Source organism: Pagrus pagrus, assembly GCF_965226575.1.
Source record: "Pagrus pagrus genome assembly, chromosome: 2".
NCBI lineage: Eukaryota > Metazoa > Chordata > Actinopteri > Spariformes > Sparidae > Pagrus > Pagrus pagrus.
In genome coordinates this window covers 34,435,844-34,462,547 of record NC_140186.1, presented here as the reverse complement: position 1 = coordinate 34,462,547, position 26,704 = coordinate 34,435,844, and the positions used below count along the sequence as shown (strand labels likewise).

Below are 26,704 nucleotides of genomic sequence, written 5' to 3'. Positions count from 1 at the left end.
GGCATTGTAGGCTCGGTTTCTTTCTTTCACGAAACTGAAACAGGTCCAGTTGCCTACAATACAGCACTTAGAACACCATCAATGCAAAGATTGGCTATCTCTAAAAAGCACTAGTTAGATCAAGATTACAGTAAGCAGCAGAGCTCACACGCCTTTTGTCCACAGGGGCTGCCAGAGCCAACAAAATAAGAGTTCTTTGTAGCTGCTTTAAACATCCATTGTGTTGCTCTTATAATGTGTCAAAGAAGCACAGGACACTTAAATTCCGAACCATGTCATATTTATTGTTGTTTTCATTCTGTAACATCATTTCCAGTGACAACAAACTCTTCAACCAACAGCAGAATGAACAAGAAAAAAGTTTCAAATAAAATCTATAAAATGGTGTTCCCTTGTTTAGCTTCAGTGCAGACGTTAGTAACTTATTGTTGAGGGAACAGAGAGGAAGAGAGGGAAAGCAGGTGGTTTCTCTAATTATGAAGTACTTCAATTTAACCTTTGTTTGAACAGATGAGTCAGACAACAGCAACTTTTCACTTATTGTGACAGTCCGGAACCATATACACTCTTCTTTCCACTCAGTCTTCTCCTATAGACATGGGTATACGCTAATTATCATAATAATAATAATAATAATAACAATAATAGTAAAGAACAAATCATTTGTACAAGTGTGTTATTGTTGGGCTGTCATGGCAAAATACAGCCTTGGAGAAAAATACAATGTTAATAAATAATAAAAATACAAAATAAATACTCACTACTAAGTGTTTCTTCTGCCTTAATGGTATCAAAATGAAAATATTGTATTACATGTAATTTTAGTCATTTTTTTTGCAATTTTTAAGCATGAAAAACACTTTTGAACAAAAACTGAGCAAAAACAAACAAAAAACAAAAAAGAGGCAGAACTGTGGGCAGCAAAAAAGCAACACACTTTTCTATTGTTTTAAACAATTAACAAGAGTAGCTGTGATTAAAACAACATATCATTAAAGAGAAAAAGACAAATCAAAATATAAAAAAATGCTTGTTTCCACAAGAGGTGAGTTGGTCTAATACCTCCACAACACCTCAGAGTTTAATGCTTCTCTTTTCTAAAGCACAGGCTCTGTGCTTTAATTCAATGGTATAATACAGAGCCTCGACCTAATATTAGGGCCACAAAAATATTATTATGCAATATTTTGAGAAAAAAGTTGTACTGTTCTGAAAATTGTCTCAAATTTGACTTGGAAGAATTCAAAATTAGAAGAATAAAGTCAGATTTTCTTTAAGTTTAAACTACAAGGGTTAAGTCACAATTCTATGAGAAATAGTTGTCATATTTTTCAAGTAGTCATAATTGTGAAAAGTTATAGTTAAAGAATGGAGCAGCAACTTTATGTGAAAAAAACAACAACTGAAAATGACTAGAATTAAGTTGCAATTTTACAAGGAAATTCCATAACATTTATATAAGTCGTCATGTTGAAAACACTTTGTATTGTTATGATTTTATGTAATCAGCCATGGCAAAGGTCTGCTAACTGAGTCCGTGGAGGGGGGACACAGAGCTGACATGTTGCATACAGCTCAGAGGAAAAGGACCAATCATAGTTTGTACATACTGTGACTTTACATAAAAGTGTGCCTTCATCTTAAAATATTAGGACTTTATTTCTACTAATATTACGACTTACTTACATAGTGCTATGACTTTACTCTCTAAACTACAGGTAGATTTCAGATGTTTGTTTTATGAACTGAAGTGGCCCTAGTATTCCTTCTCTGTGGCCAAATATAGTATAGAACATAAGTTAATGAAATGACATGAATCAAAAACGCCTTTTCCACAAATAAAAAAAAAAAAATCCCTTCAATGGCAAACAGAGTGAGATGCCACAACGGCATCACTGGACAGCATGGCAGACACACATTGAAAACACATTCACATGAAACACCCACTCATTGTCTTGTCATTGGCTTGTGGTAAGAGATCATTAGGAATGTCGGTCATCAAACTGAAATCATGCATCACTGCCTGCACACTGACACAGAGGCAGAGTGTTTGCTGAACAGGCATGGGAAAAAAAGACTCACACAACATAAAGAAACTAAAAAAAGTGACTGTTATAAACACATAGAGTATATTTAAAGCCAGAAAATAATGAACCATATCAATCCATTCACATGAAGCACTCACATCAGTTAGTTTCTGACTGTACCTGGAAGTTCATAACAACCTTTACTGTGTTGAACCATGAATATAAATAATATAATTAACATGTCTGAACTAATTACACTCAGCTCATTCATCCTGTGTGGAGGCTACTGTCAGCTTCAGTCAGTCTATGAAGCCTCAGGATGTCACAGGACTAGAAGCCTGGTCAGGTCGGGTCACATTGAGACTTGAAGAGCTTCTCAGTGTCCGTAACAAGCGGCAGAACAAATCAATGACCTGTAGATGTATCGGAATGAAGGTCTTAGTGACTGGCCTTCAACAAGTTAGATACTTTGTACTCCAAATGTCACAGTTTTAGACATGTGGACCTCTTTATAACCTGCAGACAGCAGCTGTACTGTACACACAGTACTACGTCCCACTTTAACCCCATGCTCTGTCAGGAATGATGTGTTTATTCACAGTACAGTCTGTACTGATCTTCTGCTTTGAGACATTTTAGAAATGTGGGACGTGCGTTGACATGCATTCTGTAACAGTCAGCTAACAGTCTCCCTTCGCAGGTTAAAAGCTTGTTTACAGTATCTACAAGGAAGTTCCAACACTAATGTGACTGTTAAGTTTTGTACTGCAGCATGAAGACTGTTGTAGTGGATTCTATTGTACATGTAGTTATCTGGCCTCAACACTTGTTACTGACCACATATTATTACTGCTGAATCACAGTGTGGATGTAACGTGTGTCTGTGTGTGTGTGTGTGTGTCTGTGTGTGTGTGTGTGTGTGTGTGTGTGTTTGATTCTGGATCACTCAAAGCTTTTCTCCTTCTCCTATCTACTTCTATCCACTCATTTTCAAGCAGGAATTTTCATTTAAAAGGTGCTATGTGTACGCAGTTTAATCACTCTAATAACTCCACGCCACGTTTCTAACCTGGGGGTCAAGACAAGTTACACACAAAAAAAAAACAAAACCAAAAGGAAAAACATGTTTCTGCTACACAGCAGGTTATGTACTGTAGTCTTTGTTTCTTTATGTTGAAGTACTGCTTCCTAAGGTCAGTGTTGTCAAAGCCTTGCTGTAACGTTACGTTTTACACCCAGTAAATTGCTGGGTGAAACTTTTGCTTAGCTGACTGATTTAATGTCACTTTGCTGATATTTGACCCCTTTAGACTATAAAGTAAATATTTGACATACGGGTCAGCCCATGCAAATAATCTATCATTTTCAAAAATTCATGTCTCCACTAGTTTTCACTTTCTTGCAATCAAGTTTTGGTTCTGTGTCGTATTAATGTAGTTCTGTCACATGTAGAAGTTATTTGGTCCTGAATAAAAAACTGAGTGCCACACTTTTGGGGTTGTTTTGACTGTAGATTTCCCCAAGAAGGATTATTTTCATTTCCTTGAAACTTTAGTATGTGACAGTGTTGATATTCATTGCATATATATCAACAATTCAAAGTTGTTGATGTACAGCTATAGGATTTTGCAAGATCCTATGAATTTAAATGAAGTTTCAACATGTTTTTTTTTTTTTAGAAAATCCATGACATGAGCTGGGAGAAGTTCTGGATTTTGGGTGCGTTGGCCTGGAATGACCCATATGTGCCTTGACACTTTTGCGTCTGTTTAAATATTAAGTAAACTGAGACTAAATCATGTTTCACAAAAAACACGATATATTTAAATTACAAAACATTATGCCAATAATCTCACACTAAATATCGTTGATTAGGTTATCTTATATTTCCCTCACAATCTGAACTACATGAATACAGTGTATTAATAAATGAACAAAGTAAAGTTAGCACTACATTTACAAAGTATTGTAAGACAAACTTATATTGTTTGGCCACCTAAAACTTTGGAGTCTTGTGACGCTACAATGACTTCCTGTTGATTGTATTGGATTGGACATTGTTACAGATCTTTCAGAGCAACAATTCCAAGTTTTATTAGTACAACCAGATTTAGTATATGACTAGTTCAAAGTTAGCTACAAGTTACTCCGAACTTTGGTCCGAAATACAAAAACAGATTATAGCATGCTAACATACGAATATTTATCATGTAATCTCTAATAGTTTAGAATGCAAAGGTCAGCAGGTGGGCATGTACAACTTTTAAAACCCCACTCCAGTGTAGTTTGACATTTCTATGATATCTTTTATTTCCAATGACAACGTTGATGAGCCACACTGTTTTGCCAAATATTTTTGACCTTCATTATTTGGTGCTTAGACTTGAATGGAACAATGATGTATGACTGTAGTGGAATCTAAGAGTCATATCCTATCCTCCAAGTAGAGGCTTTACTTCCGAAATTGCTGTATTAAGCGATAGGGCCGCATGTAGATAGTGTGCGGCTGACAGACAGGGAGAGAGGCAGCGGCTGTGCTCAGAGCAGACAGGTGTTCTGCAGCTCCTCAACACCCAAGATGAACTTATGTTAGCGTGGCCGCTGCTAATATCCATGCTAATATCCATGCTATCACTCTCCATGCTAATGATGTTGATCTTGCTAGAATGCTGTCTGGTTGCCATGGTAATGGTTTACGCCTGATTATTAAGCACACATTAACATTAACACTAACACTAACCATTAGACAGGAAGAAACAGGCTGGAGTGGGGCTTTCAAGGTGTCCTGTCAGAGACAAACTGACTGACACTGGCATCCCTAGAGCTGAAAAAGGGGAAGCTCATACAAGTAGTCTAAATGAGCTATGAGAATCATATGACATGTGATCACAGACTATTAACTACACATAGCACCTTTTATCATTGAGAAAGAGATGATGTCAAACTGCGCTGCACTTTCTTGATTGTCTGTTGGCTGAATATTTCACTCTTTTATATTCTTGCATCTCTGCAGAGCATTTATCATCTTTGCTTGTCTCTCACTTCAGCCGCCTCACCCTTATACATTCCATCCACCAATCCTCCATATTTTATTCCACCAGTTCTTCTCAAGCTTTTCCTTTTTCTTTCCTTTTCCTCTGCGTGCTTACCCCACAGTCCACCCACCCTCTCTTTCTCCCATCACTCCCAGAAGATGTTGGTGATGTCAGAGTCCAGGCTGAAGATCCAGATCACCAGTGGTGCAGAAATCAGGACAAATGACCAGGATACGCCCCTCACTGACTGACGCAGCCTTGTCATCATGGCGCCGGCCAATCCAGTGCCAGCCCCTGTCCTCTGCAGCTCTTCTTCCTCTTCCAGTGACTGTTTGAACAACAGAGGGAAGTGTTGGCTACAGACCTGACACAAACACTCCTGCTGCACATTAACACAAGCACTGTTAGCCCGTTCTCACCTGAATCTGGCTTCCTGGCTCAATGTAGTTGCGGGCCAGAAATTTGAGAACCTCGTCCATCAAGATGACAGGAATTGACATCTTCAGTACAACCACCCACTGAGGCCACGACAGAGGGCGTATCTGGAATATTACCTGAAGACACAGACAGAGGGAACAGAGGATTTTTCAGAAGACAGATGATGTTTTTGTATGACTGGTATTTTACACCAGTGCAGAACAGCTGTGAATTGCTGGTGTGTTACTCACTCACTCATTCACTTTTACAGTTAACAAATGCATCAGTGAAACCTTTTAAGGAATCGTATAGACAGTTCATGCCTACATGCATACCGGCAATGGGTCCACGTATAGAATGAGGAAGTGAAGCGCCATGGACAGACAGATGGCCCCCACCAGCCAAGGGTTTGACCAGGGAGGCATCTTCAGCAGGGACTGGTTCTCTGATAGACTGCACAGCACAGGAAAAGCAGGAAGATGTTATTTTTACTGTTTACACTGTCAGCTCTGTCCCTTTACAGTATGAAACAGCTTCATCTCTATCATGGATCCAAAGCTTTCAAAAAGCTACGTGTGGCTGTACTTTATCTTTACATTCTGATCACTCAGGGGTAAAACAATGACAGTCACATGGGTCGTTTGATACAGGACTGCACTGTAGGATATGTTCCTGTTTCCCATACATAGGCTTTACTTGGGCGGCCCACTCAGGTAGATAACATACGCAGTACAACATACATGTTTTTACTCAAGATGCACAATTGTCATATCATACTGAACACAGAGCTGTCACATTTAAAGTGCGTTGATTGATTCACAATCAGTTCATCAACTCACGCATTGAGTAACATGCAAGAAAACAGTCGACTTTAAAAAGCCCTCGGCTCTACAGTGAGGCTCTACCTTGGCTCACTGTTGTACGAATGCAAAAGTGTCCCGGTCCGTGTGACCAGTACAGGTCCGCAGCTGGAACGGAAGTTATTTCGAAGCGTTTTGTTAGATGCTGGCTGACCCAGCAGGAATAAGACCTGCTGCTGAACTGTACAAATATAACTCAGACGGAACACTAAGAGCATGATGTAACTTAAACGTTGACAAGTCAGAAAGGTAACAGCCTGTACTTTGTTATAAGCTAATAGATGAGTGTGTGAGAGGCCTGAATCACACAGAGGAACTCCTGATTTGGTGAGTCACAATAAAAAACTACAATTACCGTATCGCATTCTATACCTCTGTGCATTTTTGCATTATCATATGAATTGTTGAGAAATGGCCAAAAGTTTATTTTGTGAGGTCACAGTGACGTTTGAGCACAAAAAACTAATCAGTTCATTCGTCCAAGCGGACATTTGCGACAAATTTCAAGAGATTCCCTTAAGGCGTTCGTAAGATATCACGTTCACGCATGGGACATACAGACGGACATATTGGAAAACATAATGCCTCAGGCCACAGCTATCGCTGGCATGGAGCCAAAAGTGAAGGCAGAAATGCTGTGCCAACAGGTCCTAGGCTAAGCCAGCAAGTCCAAGTGAATAGACCTAGAGGTATATAATTAGCATGAAGAAATGAACAGTGCAACTAAATAAAGAGAATTTAAAAATGTGACACATATAGTGTGTAACTGATCAATATTCTCAATAAATCTATGTTTGACAAATGTGTTATTGAGCTCACACTTCACGTCACAGCGCCATCACACACCACGCCACCAACCACAAGTAATCTCTCAACCTGTGGGAAACACTGTGTGAAGATCAGGATGTGGGCGTTAGTTTTGTTCTTACCTGTTCAAGGCGTTGCACATCTCTATGGTAACCAGGACAGACAGGGCCATAGTCATGGGATAAGGAGACTCAAAGACTGAACACTGCACACCAGCGAACTCAACATGGCCTTCACTGCACTGCAGGTAGTGGGACTGCGGAGGACACAAATGACGTAATAACATTCTCGCCAGCTTCCTATTCACCTCTCTCAACTACTGTACCTACCTAGGCAAAGAATTATGATGCTGTGATGCTTTCTTTTATTTTATATATGTTATTATCACCTCTTAACAGGACTGATACATCTTCAGGGGTAATATAATCAATCAATGTCCGCTTATTACAAAAGTATCACCATCAACATAGATGTTAGCCATGAAGTAACAAGACATGTCAGTGTAGAAATGGAGTGATTTCTATTTCTATTATTTTATTTTTTTTCTGTATCAACAGGTAACACCGTGTTTATGGTCACGTGAAGGTTTCGACTGCTCACTCTGTTTGTGTTGGCACCATAGTGTATTCCTTAAACTACAGTATATGATGTAGGGCCACAGAGCATGAGAGGCATGATGAGGTGTAGTGATGTGTGCTTACCAGTTGATAGAAGGAAAGTTTTGGTCCATCATGGGCTGCCATAAACCACCAGGCAGCAGCTCCGACAGTGGCTGCTCCCACGTAACCTGCAGAGGAGGGTGAGGAGCACTTTAGACTGTAACCTGCTGGCTCTCTGGGGGCAATTCATCCTCATAATGAATAAATGAATCAGTTTTTTGTTGAGGTGTAGTAGTAGTCCTAATGGTCATAATTTGATGATGTCATTCTGGCTCGTGACTCACATCCAATGATGAGGTAGCGACAGAACAACCAGCTGGAGATCAGAGGCTCTTTGGGGGAGCGGGGAGGGCGGGACATGATGTCCAGGTCTGGAGGGTTGAATCCCAGAGCTGTTGCTGGGAAACCGTCTGTTACCAGGTTGACCCATAACAACTGGACTGGGATCAGTGCTTCAGGCATTCCCAGTGCAGCTGTCAGGAAAATACTGAGGAGGACAGGTGGAGGGGAGCGTAAATTATCCATCCAACTAAATATCAATCATTCTGTCACGTTAGAACTAGGGCTGTCAATTCAAATATTCAATCGTGATTAATCGCATGATTGTCCATAGTTAACTCACGACTAATTGCAAATTAATCACACATTTTTTATCTGTTCTAAATGTACCTTAAAGGGATATTTTTCAAGTTTTTAATACTCTTATCAATATAGGAGTGGACAAGTGACTCAGTTCACATCGACAGTCAATGCACATGACTTTGTTCTGGTGGAGAGACCCATCTGGCAGAGCTTTGAGCTGAACTCACCATATAAAAGACCCTTTTCTTTAAAGGGAAAAAGGGTTTGTTACTGCTTGTTATTCCACAGAGTTATTGCTGCATCACTTCCTGATTTCCAAAACTACGGAGCGGCTGAGGGTTTTAACATGCATGCGTTAATTATGCATCAAAATAAATTTAAGAGGAATGTGCGTTAACGCCTTAACCTTGACAACCCTGGTTAGAACACTACCTGACTTCCCTCAGACTTTTTGACTAAGTTTTCATCATTTACCCATATCAGTTTTTTTTACTAACCAGACCACCTCTCCTATGTTGGATGATATCAGGTATCTGATGAACTGTTTCATGTTGTTGTAAATGGCTCTGCCCTCCTCCACTGCAGCCACAATGGTGGAAAAGTTGTCATCAGCCAGGATCATCTCTGAGGCTGACTTGGCCACGGCCGTGCCGCTGCCCATGGCAATGCCAATCTCCGCCTTCTTCAGTGCTGGTGCGTCATTTACTCCGTCACCTGTCTGAAACCATGACAGCGGAGAGGGATGGAGGAGGATCATTTAGTGATATTACAGGAGAAGGAGTGCTCTTATACTGGTTATCAACATGTCTATCATAGTGCTTCAAGTGCGAGGTGGTACTCTCACCATGGCAGTGATGTCACTCAGGCTCTGCAGGTACTCCACTATACGACTCTTGTGTGCTGGCTCCACCCGGGCAAAGCACCGTGCCGTCCTGCAGGCTTGACGCTGCAGGTGTGGAGGCAGCTCATCAAACTCCCGTCCTGTCAGGCCCCCGTTGACTCCCGAGCCCTCCTGCTCCTCTTCCTGCTCCGTGATGATGCCCACCCTCCTACAAATAGACAGGGCTGTCCCTTTGTTGTCACCTGGAGAGAAAAATCAAGAGTGATGAATCGTCAGACCAATGCTCATATAGGCGTGTCTGTATACGTATAATCACAGCTAACCAAAGACACAAGGGTGTCTCACAGAGTTTTCAAACTAACCTCACAATAAATTAGACATCACATTTCTGGCTGTGAAATTGATGCATTTCCAATTAAGGCAAGATTTTGGGTGAGAGATGACATGATGGAGGCTGAATGATGTTCAAATTTGACAAGTATAGAAAACTAAATGCAGTTAATCCTCTAACCAAAAGTCGTGTACATAACTTAAGAGTTATGTATGAATATACAGCATGTTGTAGATGTGAATACGAGATATGTACACTATGGACGGTATGGACAGTATTAACAATATGTAATTAATACTCTAGGATATAAACTGTATGAACATTTGCAGCTATTACAGTAGACAGTGCATTTGTAAGTATAAAATATAGTATAAAAATAATTAGTGCAGGTGTAAGTACATTTTAATTTATATCAAAATCACTTTTTGAACGAGAGTACTTCCAAATTGCAAAGCAGCAATTTTAGTTATGACTCAATGAAAAATGTCTGATAATACCATGTTTTAAAGGAGAGTTCCAGTGATTTCTTATGCTACCAATGCTGCCAGCAATTTTTCACTCTGAAGTGTGTTTACAGGTAACCTGTGGCTAGTTGTGTACTGGGTGGCGGCTGTGTTGCTGAGCTGCTACTGCTCACTCACATGTGTGTGTCCACACAGGCAGCGTTGCTGCTGCAGCACGGCTCCTGCCTGCCCTGTCTGTTAACATGGAGTTTGTCTTTGATAATTATCAATAAATATGATGACATGACGAGAAAGCAGGAGGGAAAAGGAGAGGGAGAGAGAGAAAGAAAAACTGTACAAGAAACTTGTGTATTGTCTTCATGTCTGTGACATATTCTACACATTCCGACATTAAAATGTAGTAAAACACTGCTATGATGTGGAAATGACTGTCTGCAGGTCAATTTCAGGTCTATTTTCCGAGAACCACATGCGTGTCACTGTAAAAATAGGCGTGATTCGGAATCTCTAGATAAAACGCCGCTGCAGCCTCACTTCACACTCGCATGCGCAGCACTGCTCGCAGGGGCAGTGTGGCTGCCCTAGCCTGATATTAGCCTGATATTATGCCACGCACCAGCCTGTTGGGGAGCACTACTGCTACTGCTACAAATATGTAGTGTACACAAGTAGTGTAAAACCTTTTGTGGTTCCAGAGAAGGCTCCATGTAATCTGATAAATTGCTTCCAGTGATGTCACTCAGTGGCTATGCTGCATTATGGGTAATGTAGGTGCCAGGTTTTAAAAAGGAAGAAGAATACTAGAATAAAAAACGTATCGATTTTGATCATTTGATTTTAAACTGTGTATTGCAGACCACTAGACTGCTTTTAAAAACACAGCACCTACATTACTCATGATGCAACTGAGCCACTGAGTGACATCACTGGAGGTACAGTAATTCATCAGATTACACGCAGCTTCCTCTGGAGCCACAACGGGCTTTGTGGAGTTACCCTGGAGTAACATGACGTAGTAATGTAAGCAAATGTTATAAAATATATATAAATACATCAAATCAAACAAAAACCTCATGTCCTGCCGTTGGTTATTCTAAATGTGGCATTTACAATAATGTGGATAACCTGATTGATCTGGCTCTTATTGTTCTTGTGCTTAGATCTGATGTCAGACTGGCTCCTGGAGTGTCCGTCCTGACTGTTGAGTCAGTTCAGCAGCCTCCCTCTCATCAGTTCTATCCTGCCTTAAGACAGGTCTACTATTTTTCTGTTTTTTTGAGGTTTTTATATCATTCTGTAGCTTCCCAGTAGTGTTTCTTCATGTATTCAAATCTGAACATTCAAATTTTAGTCAAAGTATGTATGTGTTAGAGCCCAAATGCTATTTTCCCAAACCATCATTGCACATCTCTGCTGTTGTTGTCACGTACATTTCTGAGAGTTAACTGCATCTGTGTGGGTTAGCATGTGTGCATTAGAGGTGTGTTTTTAAACACATGTGATGTACATTTAGATGTGTATGTGGTTGTGGTTGTGTGCGCAGGCTCACCTGTGATCATGATGACTCTTATGCCAGCCTGTCGACACATTCGGACTGCGCCAAGTACTTCTTTCCTGGGGGGGTCCAACATGCCCACACAGCCCACAAAGGTCAAGTCTGACTGGAGAGGGAAGAGATGGAGGGGAGGCGTACAGGACCAAATTAGCCTTTACACTTTGTTCAACAAGCATCAGCAACAGTTTATTTCTTTATTTAGAGCCACTGGTAAATACTGACAAGAGGATAAATTCTCATTCCCATTCAGCAGACACAGCAGGATTTGATAATGTAAGTATTCTATATCTTACAGTCACAGTTGACAAAGGACACAGTGTTTTTTTCCAGAAGTTTACAACAGAGCAAGAGCACACTGGACTGGACTCTTTGCCCTTTGAAAGAACACCACTGTCATCATCACCATCACCTCATAGTTAGCAAAGGCAGCCGAATTCTCGAGGTTGAGGGAGTGAATATCAGGGGGCGTGTCCCTGGTTGCCATGGCGAGGCAACGCAGCGTGTCTCGGCCCGATCCCCATTCCCGCACAGTGGACAGGAGCTGCTCTCGAACCGCTGGGCTCAAAGGCACGCACGTTGAGCCACTAACCCGGATATAATTGCAGCGCTCCAACACACTCTCTGGAGCTCCCTGAAGAAAGACGGGGGGACAGAAGGCATGACATGTCTCTTTGGTCAGAGGATAACCAAATGTATCACAGCAAGTGGTATGAAACTCACCTTAATAAACATCTTGGCTCCAGAAGCAGACCTCGTGAGTTTATTGGATGAACAGAAGACAGACATGGACTTCCTGTCTCTGGAAAACTCCAGCGTCAGCTCCTTCCTCATCAGCTGCTTTATCACCTGAAAATGACCAATACAAAGAAAAGTAAAGTATGTACACTTTAGGTTTAGTGCAGGCAGGTGAGCAGAACATACAGAAATAAAAACCGCAAAGAACTAGGGCGGCACAGTATAGTAAAAAAATTGTTATTGCGATTAATTTGACAGATATTGCAAATTGCAAAACGATTCATGATCAGTGGGTTGAACGGGCTGCCTCGTCTCAACCAGCAGCAAAGTTTATAAGCATTTGATAAATGTTAAGATATCAGGACGTGGCACACCAAGCCGAGCTGTGTGTACTACATACACACAGCTTTCTTTTAAATGTACCCGTAGCTTTTCTGTAACAAATCACTATTCGCTGAGTTAGCGTGTTGTGCTTCTGTAAAGCAGCTGCACTGGATGAGAGACTGCGGACAGCGCAGATTAAAATATCACTTTATATATGTGGGTTTCTGCTTGTTGAACTGGTGTATTAATAAAGTATTGTCTTTTTACTTGCAACGGTATTGTCGCTCTTACAGTAACTGATTGTCAGCTTGAGTAACCTAAACTTTGAGTTATCATCACCTGTTTCAATTTACTTTCTCAACTGCTGTCTTTCAGTTCCCTGTGAGTGGGAATGATCATTTTTAGCACATTGTCACTTACACTGAAAAACTATTAAAAACTTTTCTTACATCTGGAGAAGAAGATTTGTAGGGCAGGAGATCTCAGCAGCTCTACAGTACTTCATTATAATGCTGTTTCACACAATTGACATTTATCATAAACTTGCAGCTTCTGTGATTTGAAAATTGCACTCATTCATTATGCAATTTTGATTATATTTCAATGAAGTGTTCATTTTGAAACACTGCTACCCTCTTTACATGTTGATGAAGGTTCTCAGTCATCCAGGTAAAGGTGCTATATCTTGGTAGCTGGCTTGTTTCAGTTTCTTGAAGACAGAGGAGGTGGCCTACGACATTACTTATCACCCACCTACAATGCAGTACTGAGTTCTCTCTCCAGACAGCTTAACAACCATTCACACCTGGGCTCACCTAGCCCTAGCAACCCATATGAAGGTCGGTTGGGTCAATGACCCACAAGTGGCCCTAAAGACTCTGAAACTCAGAGCTCACACGTGTCCTTAACGACTCTGTAAGGACACTCCCATACAGAGTTTAAAAGCCTGCAACTCCCCTCCAGTTAGTTAGAACTGAAGAAGCCTCTTGGATGAGAGGTGAAACGTCTTCAAGAACCTGAAGTCCAGTTGACTACGATACAGGACCTAGTGCTACCTTCTTGGTTCAACACTCAATGTACAGTGGCTTAACGCTCTTATATGTAGTGAGACACAGACGGATACTTACGGAGCAGCACGCTGTTGCTCTCTCAGCAGGGCTCAGTCCTCTCAGGTTGGTGTCGAACACATTCATTTTCTCCACAAGACAGCAGAGGGCAGTCTCTGTTGCCTCCCCCACCTTCTCATACACACCCTTTGCCTGGAACACACAGACAGACAGATAGACAGACACACACACACACACACACACACACACACACACACACACACACACACACACACACAAAAGGAGCAGAGGTCAAAGTATGATGTAGACACTCTTCACTGACCAGTGTAGGAGTTTATACGCAGTCACATATTCAGAATCAGATTCCAGTTGTAAATGTTTCAAAGCCATATACGGTCATCTCAGATGGCCTGAGCAGTTGCTGCATGTCTTACCTCATTGTAGTCTAGTGATGAGTCATTGCACAGTGCACAGATGGAAGCCATCTCCACCAGGCCTTCATACTGACTGCACTTCACCACAGAGCCATCCTTATAACTGGCCGGACAGAAGGAACGGCCATGGCAGAGAAAAGAGGAGTCAAGGTGAAAGGTGGAATACAGTGGAGGGAATGTACACAATTTACAACAATAGGGAGGGAGAGATCAATTATGGGCTCTCATAATCCATATCCATCCACTATCCATAAACTGTCTAAGGTTATGTGTTAAAGGTTAAAGACACTCACACTTCCCCTTCAGGGGCGTAAGTAGATCCAGTGACTGTGAACTCGTTGAGTCTGCAGCGCTCCCCTGACACACTGTCTACAACAAACATCTGAACACACACACATGCACACAGACAGACATTGCAGTAGTTCATTAGTTTATTAATGTTTAAAAGATCACATTTGAGGTTAGTTCCACATTAAAACAGGCCATCCCACCACATGAACCTCAGGGTTTTATATTAAAGCCAACACTACATTAAGGGCGACTAATCCTTTGTTAATCTAATGTTAGCATGACAAGCCATTAGTTCTTACTTTGGAATTAGAGCCCGACCGATAAAGGATTTTTAAGGCCGATACCGATACAAATATTTGGTGATTTAAAAATCCGATATTCCGATATATCGGCCGATATATATATATATATAGAAAAAAATAAATCCAGAAACGCGTAACAAAACATAAACAGATTTCCGTAACATTAGTTATTTGTAGTTATTTATGAGTCCTCACTGAAATAATATGATAATGCAGTTTAAAAATAAACTTGTTTCTTTTATTGTCACAACAGAACAGAGGAACATCAAAATTACTAGCTAAGTCAGTTTCACTCTCGGCTTACACGTAACAGCAGCAAAACTGGACATGGTAGTCACAAATATTGTCATGCTTATTTGAGTTAAGAGAACTGATGGGGATGTTCTTTTAATTGTTATTCAAGCATGGAACGCCAACACTCATAACATAGTTGAAGGGTGTTTCGTCCGTTTTTATTTCATTTTTTAAATATTCATTTATCGGCCATTATAAATGCCGATACCGATAGTTTGGAAAATGCCTAATATCGGCCGATAATATCGGCCAGCCGATATATCGGTCGGGCTCTATTTGGAATAGCAAACTACTTTTTTTAAAATTGATTTTCAAGTCACACATATTCTGCTGACTGCTTTTGGATACTCCCCTCATGTATAACTGATCAGTGCTAGAACGACCATGTAATCATGAACACATTATCGTATCAATCACAGGGGTACTAAATCATGCTGACTGGCCTGCACAGCAATTTTGATATAATCCAACATACATAACAATACTTATCAATGTGACGTTTCAATCCTACCAAATCTTACCCTGCAGACTGACATCTGGTTAGTGGTCAGTGTTCCTGTCTTATCAGAGCAGATAACAGATGTGCAGCCCAGCGTCTCCACTGATGGCAGGCTGCGGACGATGGCATTCTTTCTGGCCATCCTTCTGGTGCCCAGTGCCAGGCAGGTGGTGATGACTGCTGGGAGGCCTGGTAGAAAACACCACAGGAAAACAACTGTGATGAGACAGCTTCTTCAAGAGAAGGACGGTTTTTAACATGTAGAGCGGTGTCCAAAGTCTGTGACCACTAGTCAGCAACGATTTATTTAGCATTTCCTTTCAATGTTATTCTATTTTCTCCGTTACAATTGATTGTATCAGTTTAACCCCTTGATTCCATAGAGCACCTCTCTATTTATTGTTAATATTTCAGACCTGGTTGTGCTGTAGAGCCTGAGTTCATTACAAACAAATAGCTTGAGTGAAAAGTTGAATCTTTGAAAAATGTCCATGAATATCTCAGTATTTGGTTTGTCCCCCTTTTGCTTTAATAACAGCATACACTCAAGCTGCATGGACTCCACATGTTAGTGTAAAACCTACTGACTCCTGTCATCTTAAACACACCTCAAGGCTTTGCAAAAACTACTTGAAGGCCAAAGAAGACCAAGCCGTCGGCTGTCATGGAATTTCCTCCACAGTCACCTGACTTCAACCCCATTAAACATTTATCAGGTTTTGCACTAACTTGTGGAGTCCATGCAGCTTGAGTGCATGCTGTCCTTAAAGCAAAAGGCCAAATTCAAAGATATTCTGACATTCATGGACATTTTTCAAGGATTCAACTTTTCGTTTAAATCGTTAAACTGTAATTATCATTTGTAATGACAAAGAAAAGGATTACAATCGAAACAAATGCCAAGTAGACGTGTTTAAACTAGTGGTCTCAGACCTTTGGACAACACTGTACATATTCCAGAGAAGCTTCATTGTCTTTTCTAATGTTTTCGTCTGTGATGCTTCCTCTCTAGCACAGTTGGTTTTATGTGCCTTGCTCAAAGATACATCATCTAAGATTATTTAAAGCAAGTGAAGACAGAAGTCATTTAGTTTTTTCCAGCTTGATATTTAAAATGACACGGCTACATTTTTGTCTTAGCAATAACAAAACATATACCTCTCATTGAAAAAACAGCCAATACATATGTGTAAGTAGATAATAGCTATTTGACCTTCTGGTATGGCAGCCACAGCCAGCGCGACAGCGATCTTGAAGTAGTAAACAGCTCCTCTTAACCAGCTGCCTCCGTGGACCGGGTCATTAAAGTGTCCAACATTGATGGCCCACACTGCCACACAGATCACGCTGATGACCTGCAGGGTACAACGAGACAAGTGTCGGGAGTATAAGGTACATTAATTCTATAGAATATGGTATAGTATCAAAAACAAGTTCAAAGTCAGATTTCAAAGTGAGCCTAATCACAAAAATACACACAAACACACAGAAGTCCTTGCCTTAGACAGCTGCTCTCCAAACTGGTCGAGTTTCTGTTGTAGTGGGGTCCTTTCAGGGTCAGTGGAGGCCATCTCATCTCTGATTTTCCCAATCTCTGTCTGCACCCCTGTTGCCACGACAACCCCAATGGCTCGCCCTGCAGCGATGTTGGTACCCTGGGCAAAGGTCATGATAGGCTTTACTTTAAGTTTTTTACTGTCAAACTCTAACCCAAACCATCAGATTTTGTATGCTCTCCCATACATCAGTCAGTAGCCTTTACAGAGCCAGTTAAGATGGGAATAATGCACCGTTTTCCACCTCGCCTTCTGAAATGTATGAACAGATAATGGGGGGGCATTGCTGTTGCATTGACATATATGAAAAAAGAGTGAGCCGCCTGAATGGGACACACACTGTTGAACGTGCTGTTGTGTAACGCCTGCATGCTGTCTTAAAATCACAAACTGGGCTGTCATCACACCGGCACTCTTTGGTTCAGTGTGAAGAAAAAGGAGAGCTGGTGTAATGACAGGTCTTCCTTAAGGCAATATTTCAGGATCTCTGTTTAAAAAAGGCTAAAGCGAAATGTAATCTAAGTGTTCTGATTTGTATCTCTCCTTTAACAGCAGGTTTAAAGTCAGTGACTTCACATCAGTGTGTGAAGTCACATTGAGTCCAGTCGTACTGAGATAAACACACCAACAAAGACAGCCTGCAGGTCTGCAGCCTGTCACAGTGATGATACTAAATAAAACATCAATGGCTGTCGTTCTTTGACCGCACACCACCTGGTGACTCAGCAGCCTTTGAGGTCTGGCAGCGATAACACAACACACACCTCAACCATGGCAGCTGTGTCCCATCAAATAATTGTCATTTTCCCTCTCACACACTCTGGTCATGTCTCGTGAGTATATACTGTGATATATCACAGAGTTGCTTCTTTGTAGTATCATCTTTTTGTCATTTTATAGCCACCTTTGGTATTTTCCTAGTTTATATTTTATACTTTTGATATTATTAATATCTTAATAAATTCTACACACAACAGATCTTAGATGTGGGAATGATGTCGGTATGTCATTGGACCATTCCAACTGCATGAAACTACTGTGACATCATTTATAATGTGACACAAATGAGGGAACAGTCAATCAAAGTGATGGCTGTTTGTCACTGCAAGACAACAAAATGTGTTAGTGCATCTCTCAATGTTTTCTGATTTATACCTGTGTGTGGCTCTGAGCCCCGAGCACTTTGTTTCTTATAAATATATACAGTAGCTTATTTTTACAAGGTCATTTCATAAAACAGGAGGATGCTTTAGCTTTGATCAACAGTGCATTTGTTGAGGACTTTTTTGAGGAGTGCATTAATCCACATTTGGTGCTCTGTAGAGTATTTGGGGCAGCAGGTTGGTGTATTGGATTAAGTAAAAAAAAAAACTACAGTGCGTGTGTTCATAATGAAGGAACATATTGGCTCACTGATAGAGACAATGATGGAGGTATAGAATATTGCCAACTTTATCCGGCAAGTGTAATTTCAATTCTTGAATGTTGGGAAGGTGAACTAGGAAAAGGTACGACTCCATAGACAGATCTGGTTGTTGAGACTCACAGAAAACAGCATGTTCTTCTTGTCCTGGTTGACAGCTCGGGGGTCTGGTACGGGGTCTGTGTGTTTGAGCACTGACACAGACTCCCCCGTCAAAATGGACTGGTCTACCCTCAGAGTGGTTGACCGGATGGACGTCAGCCTGATGTCAGCTGGGACTTTATCACCAACTGAGGGTTGTGGGGTACAAAGACAAATAAAAAAAAACATTGTAATTTGACTTCATACATTTCTGTATTTGGTTTAGATTGGGACAATGTTTTATTAGTATGCAATTCTGTATTATAAACTCAGCTTTCTTCACTTAAAAAAGATGGGAAAAATAGTGACACACTTTACATTCAAGATTCATTCAATACTTTGTTGCCAATTCAACATAGTCTATAGGAATTTAGTTTCGTGAGCTCAGACAAAACTAACACAACATGAACCCTACCTCACATCTTAGGACATGAAAGAAAGGTAAGTAATGAGTAATACTACTAAATAATCAAAACAAGCATGACATGCCAAAACCAGCTATGACGTATACCAATGTATACAAACACAGTGTCAAAAGCCGTGTTTCCACCAAGTAGTCTGGTTCAGATCAGTTCAGTTTACAGTGAATAAATACTGCAGGTTCTCAAGACCAAGAAAAGTCTTATTTTTGTTTCCCAACTGCTGGAAAGTGACAGTGACAACCTTGTCTAGATGTGAAGATTGAGGAGTAACAAAGATGGTTGGAAGAGTAGACTTGTGTGAACGCGGAGCGTGCCTCCAGGCAGATATAGTATAGTGACTGTTTAGGCTAGAAAAATGTACTAAATGACGTTGTTTCGAGTAAACTCTGGATGTCGCCACTTCAGGACACTTGGATTGCAGCGGACGAGCAGTATGGAGGAATATTACAAAGCTTTTGTGTAGTTTTATGGACCTTTTCGTCTCAGGCACCATTGTTATATGGATTTTTGCTACAGGACGGTACCCCCGCGGGTCTCCAGCTGCACTTTGAGGAATAAGAAACTACACCGGACTTCTCATCAGCATGTGGGTGAGTCGATAATGATTGAATTTCGTTCTAGAGTGAAATATTCCTTTAAAGTGATAGTTGGGTCTTTTGATGTGGTGTTGTATGAGGTACTTATCACTGGTCAGTGTATTACCTGCAGTAGATGACAGCTCTCCTCATGTGTGGAGCAGCAGCGTGAAGCACCAACAGGGAAGCAGAGCATTGTACTGCTAAACTGTTCCGATAGCAGGACAGATTTTAGCCACCTAAAAGAAGGGACACCTAAAATATATATGTATATCCTCTTGGATAGTGTGGAAGTGTAAGCTATATTGTGAACATTTTTGGTATTTTACATTGCTGTCAGACAGCCCTTTCCTTTGGCACTACATTCCCTTATCCATACAATGTCTGTATTCCCACGCACAAGTGCAGCTGTGCCTGCCCCACACTGTATTACACCACAGATCAGCTGTTTGGGTCGGACTTTAAGCGGCTGCCTAACTGCAGGTAATTAACTGACAAGTACCTCATACAATCCCTCATCAAAAGACCTGAACTATCCCTTTAATGTTACCCACACACCAAAAACAGGTACAACAGACTTCTTCTTGTCACACCAAAATGTCTTGGCCAACATGTCCTGGTTTGGTGTTTGGTGGCTTAAACAAGCAAAGCACTACACTTCTCTCCTTCCTGTTAAAGCTGCAAGTTGTAAACTTGCTCCTCCACATGCTGCAGTTGCCTAGCAAACAGCAGTGTGGCCTTGTTACCTAGATCGGCTAATTGAAGAGCTAGAACCAGTGTGGTTTGTCCTAGATCTGAACTCAAAGCTACAAAATCCACATGGCAGGATATACAGTTGTTTCATCTGGATGGACGAATGGCTGAGGGTTCAGAGGACAGACTACAAACTGACCTGCTCTGCTATCCTTGCTCACCACACACAATACAACAATAACCCTCAAAGAAGAAGAAGAGAACCATTGCCTTGACCGTCTATGAGAGAAAATCAGAGTGAATAATCATTCAAAGCAAACGTTTCATTCGTTTCCCCAGAGATTCCAAGAGGAAATCACGTGTTCATGACATTAGTAAACATGTCTGCTTTATGCAAATAAGGACTTATTGCTACACATGAAATATTAGCATTCTTTCTTTTGGAAAGCATCGCTGTTCATAAACTGTTTACAAGTGTTTATATATGTGAGGGAGTCAGAGAAACCCAGAGGGAGCAGGGAGGAAAAAGAGAGGCTGCACTGGCATATATGCATTTTGCTTTCTTTCATCATTATATTGAGCAGTTAGTAAAAAAAGGTTGACATTTATTCAGGGTTATTAGTGCTGCTCCATGTGTCCTGGAAGATTTCAAAGGCCTGACAAATGGGAGAACTTTTGGTCAAATGTTATCTGTGTTTATTAAACTTTTTTAAACAATTTACTAATTTTGAGAGTACGGATGGCATGCAGCACCAACCTTAAACATCAGTATGATCTGTCCCTACAGTCAACTCTTTCTCCAGACTCGCTTATGTCAATTTTGATACAATCCAAGTTGTGATTAGAGCTTTTTTTTTTTTAATAACCAGCCACAACAATGTTGGCTTGTGTGTGTGTGTGTGTGTGTGTGTGTGTGTGTGTGTGTGTGTGTGTGTGTGTGTGTGTGTGTGTGTGTGTGTGTCATCACAGCAAAATGTGGTACTACAGACACCTTTTGTAGCACAGAAGAGGTTTTGAGGGTTTATCCACGTGTTTCAACATCTGTTTGTCCGTCTGTCTGTCTGTCTGTCTGTCTGTCTGTGGACACATTGTTGACAGCCCATTACCCATAGCCCATCATAATTGTGCAAGATGCCGTCACAGATCTTTAGTGTGTAGTTGAGATCAAAATGAAGGCAGAGTTATGAAGATGGGCATGGTCTCATGTCATAATGTAGAAATGACTTCTGAATATTCATGGGTCAGAACGTGAACCAGTTGATGGGTGGCTGGTGAGATCCCATTGCAAGATGGTCTCTAGATTTATAATTTATTTTATTGTTGATTTTTGCAGGGCAACGCACAATCAAAAGCAACTGCAACAGAGTTTGCTAGCAGCCAATTTGAACTGTTGTCCCCTATGACTGGAGAAGAAGAAGAATTAGAGAAGAATTATTATTATCTCAAGTCAAATACACAGAAATAAAGTCCACTTAATGTATTGATTTTAGTAAATGATGACATTAATCAAATTCAAATAAAAAAAATTCATTGACAATCATTTGATCATTTTTTCATTGACTACGTTTGATGCTTAAGCATCAAGGTCATGTCAATAAACTGACAATGGTAAGTAGTATGCAGATGACTGAACAGGAGAAGGTTCTCTTCTAGGTAACAACACTCACAGGCAATACTTATTTTTAAAAAGTGCACTTTTTATAAAGTAACTCAGGTGGAAATTAATTTACAGTTGTAGTTAACATTTGACATCTTTGTGTCCATACTTTTTCTGACCATTTTCCTGACTCTGGGAAAGGAAGATGAATTCCTAGAATAGGTGCACACCAAGCTGTTAAACTTACACACATCTTAAAAGCACTGCAACGGTCCTTTACACTGAACCATGTTTTTCTCATACAAGAACTTGAGCTTCTTGTTCACCGTCTCCAGAGTGGAGATATCAGAGGCCTCTAACCAGACAACTCAGCAATGTCTCTTTCACAACTGGTACAAGCAGAAAGGTTACAGGGTCAAAATCTGCACATCTGCAGAGAAAATTTTAGCTTGACAAAAATAGATTCTGCAGGATATAAAAGTGATTACACTTATTTACCTTTTTGTATTTTCAAGTACCTAAATTACTAACCCAAACTACTGACAGCCTAACTCCAAAAATGTACAGCTGTACCCAAAGAGCCATGCTGGTCACTTCATTGTGTCAGAAAGAGAATATATAAATAAAAGTGAGTTGCACTAAACACAGCCTCTAGCTCTGTCCTTCTGGTCCTGCTCTGATTAGTGTTACTGAATTCCCATGCTTTGGAAGTGGAATACATTTGCTACACACAGAAGGGCACTGGATCACTAACACATACACAAGAAACACACGCACTCCTAACCCTGTTTCCTCTCTCTGAGCAGCCTGAAATAGTAGTGGGTATCTGGAGGATTCAACAGTTTTCTTACTGGGTCAAGATCATGTTTGTGTGTGTGTGTGTGTGTGTGTGTGTGTGTGTGTGTGTGTGTGTGTGTGTGTGCGTGTGTGTGTGTGTGTGTGTGTGTGTGTGTGTATGTGTGTATGTGTAGGCTGTTACTCCAGCTGAGAGTGTTCATACAACCCAGCTGTACCGATTTTAACTGTAAATACAACTGACCTCCATGTGTTCACTCAAACATTTTCACATGAATCATTTCCGCTGGTAAATGTTCAGGAAGCTAGTGGACCAATAGGATGAGCTCCAGTCATAAGCGTCTTAAACTCTAAATGCACTAAATGCACTCTAACACTCAAAAACACTTGAGAAAATATGGCTGCACTTAACACTGCGAGTGGATGAAAAAGGTTTACACACAAGGCCATCACTTTAAATGTCATATCTATCATTAACATACGGTTCAAAACAGCTATAATTGCTTCAGAAGCTCTGTGTTTTAGCTCTCATGAATCTATACTACAAAACATTTTGAGACTGCAGCTTCAAGAAGCACTCCAATCAAATATTTTCCATGAAGGCCTTGTGTGCCTCTCACTGGGTTTCCATGACGATAACAGCCAGAGGAGAGGGCAGGGAAGCAGCAGCAGGCATGCAGATTAAGATGAACGCTAGGAACGACTAAACAAAGATGCCACAGTGTTATTTCAACCTCTTATAAACAAACACGCACTGTGCTTACGTACAGTGTTCTTTCCAAGCTCAGTGCCGTACTACAGACAGGATGTGCATGGGTCTTCCAAACCAAGAACCATCACTATAACGATGTGGGCATACACACTAATGAATAATAACGTTCTGAGAACAGTAGCACACACACACTCCAGCTGGGTTGGCAGCTTAGAGAAATGGATATTGATTAGTGCTGTATGTTACACAGATAAACAAAACAAAACAACAAACAAACAAACAAACAAAGATATGGTTTCATGGAATTTTCAAAGATGAGAAGAGTTGGAAGAATCCAACAGTTCGTCATGAGAGTTGTTGTTTTCAAAAACTCATTTTATTAATACTTTCTTATGAGTCAACATCAATTATCCTGCTGAAGACTTCAGTAAGGACGGAAAAAAAATTCAGAGACACCATCAGTGCCCCAGACCATTTGGCACGACATCTCAGGTAAAATTACGTTTTTTTATGTGTCATTTGCAGCCAAATATATGTGATACAAGCATTTAACAAATTCTTTAAATAACCAAGACTCATTTCACGGAGTAGACCATCTAAAAGCGTTGCCTTAATTCCATCAATTGGTTTACATAAAAGAGGTTGGCTACAGTTAACCAATGACCAATATTATTATCACTCCTGCAACATTATTTTGTGGAAAAATCCAGCTTAATCATGGTCCTGGAATTTCAGATGAATTCTAATTGGCTGTCAGTGTTTTCATAGCTCTGATAGTGATCGCAACGATTGGCCGCCACTATCGCTGTTGTTCAGTTAGAGCTATTTTTAAAACAATACATTTATAGTTATTGTTATAGTGATTGTTCTTGGTGTGGACGGCTGTTTAGACAGCATATCCAGGACTTTCAAGGCCCAATTCCCTCAAATTCAAGGACCGAACAAAGCACAGTTTGAGACAGGGATAAAGGTAAATTACTGTCACAACACTGAGAATTTTTAGAACTAGAACCAGTCGGACATAAAGAGAGAGGCTGGAATGTGTGAACACTTCACAGTTGTGCTGCAGGACACACATGCAGACAGTGGAACGTAGCCCATTTTTAGCCCACTGAGTAAGATAAAATATCAAAAGAAGTTCAATTTTTATTATTTTTGATATTATTTATCATTATATCAATTAAAGGACTTTCAATGATTCATGTGTACTTATTTCTATTTTCCAAAACTTCCAAGGCCATTATTGTTTCCTGAAATTTACACTCCATCCATGGGCTCATAGGAATGCTGATATTAGCTCCTAAGTGCTAGCACCACTAGTGGTGTTATTAATCTCTTCTGAAATAATTGTGGAGTGGAATTCTGTATGCTGATGTTTTGACAGTCAAAATGTAAATGTATTTAATTTCACCAAAATATTGCTGATGGATTGTAATGCATGGCTTCTTTTAGAAGGTTCTATGGCTATTTTGATATTTTTTCTATTGTGTAATATCACCAATGCAATCCCTACAAGACATAAACCTGCTTTACTTTTTGATGGCCTGCACCAACTTTTTTCAAGTGACATTTTAGGCCTACAGATGGTGTGTATGATCACGCTCACAGACGTTAAGGTAAAATTCATAAAACAGCTGATTTTACATGGTCTCTGGCTCAGACTAACCAGAGGTGGACATGAATTTTGTTATCACCTTCTACTACCATTACATGTGTGATGAGGTTAGTGGTTTTTGTTTTCTCACCAGCGACTTCCACAATGTCTCCAGGAACGATGTCTCGGGCTCTGACTCTCTGAACACTCTTCTTGTCCTGTCGGTACACCTTGCCCATCTCTGGCTCGTACTCCTTTAGAGCCTCAATGGCATTCTCTGCATTACGCTCCTGCAGGACAAGGCAACATATAAAAGTTGAGCTTCTTTCAATTACTGATGGTGTAGTTAGGAAAGTTGAAGGAAAAATCCCTCCCAGCGTGGTTGCCTTCATGTTAACACAAAGACTGCAGGAAAGGGGGGTCAGGAAGTGACAGGTGTTATTGAACATGAGGTCTTGCTAAACCAGGCATTTCTGCTTGAGATTAAAGACATTTGCAGCAGTACCAATGACAGCATGTTGTACAGATTCAGAAGTTTAGACTTACCTAAGACCTGACCACAATGTGAGCCACACTACCACCAGATGTGGTCACAGTTAGGGGCTAGGACAATATGGTTTTGTTAGGGCCAATATGATACAGGTCGTAAGCAATGACAGCAACCAACAACTTGTACTGATTCAGATAACCTCACTGGACTCCAGCTCCTCCCCCAAATATGACTTCATCATGCTAAATAAAGCTGACCAGACATGGAGCCCATTTAAAGAATCTTGTGAATTTAAAGCAACATTATCTAACTTTTTGACCTTATAATAGCAGCTCAGAATCATGTTGATGGTACAGTGTTTTGTAACAGGGTGAATGGCGTCTCTGTCACTTGTTTCTATGTAACTTCAGTGAGAGGGGAGGATCACAGCGTTACATACAGGTTTACTTCAACATACAAGTTTTCAATACATAACATTGTTATGACATCATGAGTTTTTTTATTTTTAGTTAGCACCTACATTATGTCTGAGAAATTGTTACAGACCTGGGATTAGTATTTACCACAGTAAATTTCTACATAACGCTGCTTTAAGTTAAGTAGTTTGGAGGATCGATGCTGAAGTGACCTATTTGTCCCATCCCTAGCACACACACACATTACAAGTTCCACACAGCCTCCCCGTGACAGATCGCTGATGTAGGATCCCCTCTCCTTAAAGGCTGTTCAGTCGTCACCACTCACATGTAAAACAGTAGAGAACTGTGCTGCTGACAGATCAGTCTCAGGCCCTGTCCATATGTCTGCGGGATACACATGTAAACGTTGCTTCAGGTCACTGAAAATGAAGCTTTTGGAAAACTCTGGCCAGAGTGAAGATATTCAGAAACAGCGTTTTCAGTGTTCATGTCTGGACAGGCAGAAATTGATTTTTTGGGGAAAGCTGCTGCAGATACACACGTTTATCAGTGTTTGTAGCATCATTGGCAAATGTGAACTCAGAGTATGTGTCATGATATTTTAGTTTGTACAGTGACTGAATTGGTATTATATTGTTTGATGTTAGATTTAGAAAGACACAACGAACATTGATTATACAATGATAGAAAAGAGAGACAAAAACAGCTGCCAACAAAACAGCATTATCCAAAAAGATTCTGTGAAGAGCAGTCACATTCTCCT

General features: G+C 40.5%; 1 protein-coding gene across 1 annotated transcript in view; it reads right to left on the bottom strand.

Annotated features, from left to right (window-relative positions):
• Positions 1–263: 263 nt before the first annotated feature.
• Positions 264–26,704, bottom strand: part of LOC311263441 (sarcoplasmic/endoplasmic reticulum calcium ATPase 2) — a 33,510-nt gene continuing 7,069 nt past the window's right edge. Inside the window, exons 6-24 of the mRNA XM_084363511.1 lie at positions 25,184–25,322; positions 18,627–18,793; positions 17,024–17,179; positions 16,738–16,879; positions 15,547–15,713; positions 14,432–14,520; positions 14,139–14,241; positions 13,765–13,896; positions 12,299–12,424; positions 11,988–12,209; positions 11,573–11,684; positions 9,232–9,470; positions 8,885–9,105; positions 8,090–8,292; positions 7,848–7,933; positions 7,269–7,402; positions 5,815–5,932; positions 5,482–5,616; positions 264–5,390 (exon numbers count right to left, since the gene is read on the bottom strand). Of these exons, the coding sequence (XP_084219637.1) occupies positions 5,208–5,390; positions 5,482–5,616; positions 5,815–5,932; positions 7,269–7,402; positions 7,848–7,933; positions 8,090–8,292; positions 8,885–9,105; positions 9,232–9,470; positions 11,573–11,684; positions 11,988–12,209; positions 12,299–12,424; positions 13,765–13,896; positions 14,139–14,241; positions 14,432–14,520; positions 15,547–15,713; positions 16,738–16,879; positions 17,024–17,179; positions 18,627–18,793; positions 25,184–25,322 (2,874 nt within the window). The 3' untranslated portion in view covers positions 264–5,207. The remainder of the gene's footprint in view (positions 5,391–5,481; positions 5,617–5,814; positions 5,933–7,268; positions 7,403–7,847; positions 7,934–8,089; positions 8,293–8,884; positions 9,106–9,231; positions 9,471–11,572; positions 11,685–11,987; positions 12,210–12,298; positions 12,425–13,764; positions 13,897–14,138; positions 14,242–14,431; positions 14,521–15,546; positions 15,714–16,737; positions 16,880–17,023; positions 17,180–18,626; positions 18,794–25,183; positions 25,323–26,704) is intronic.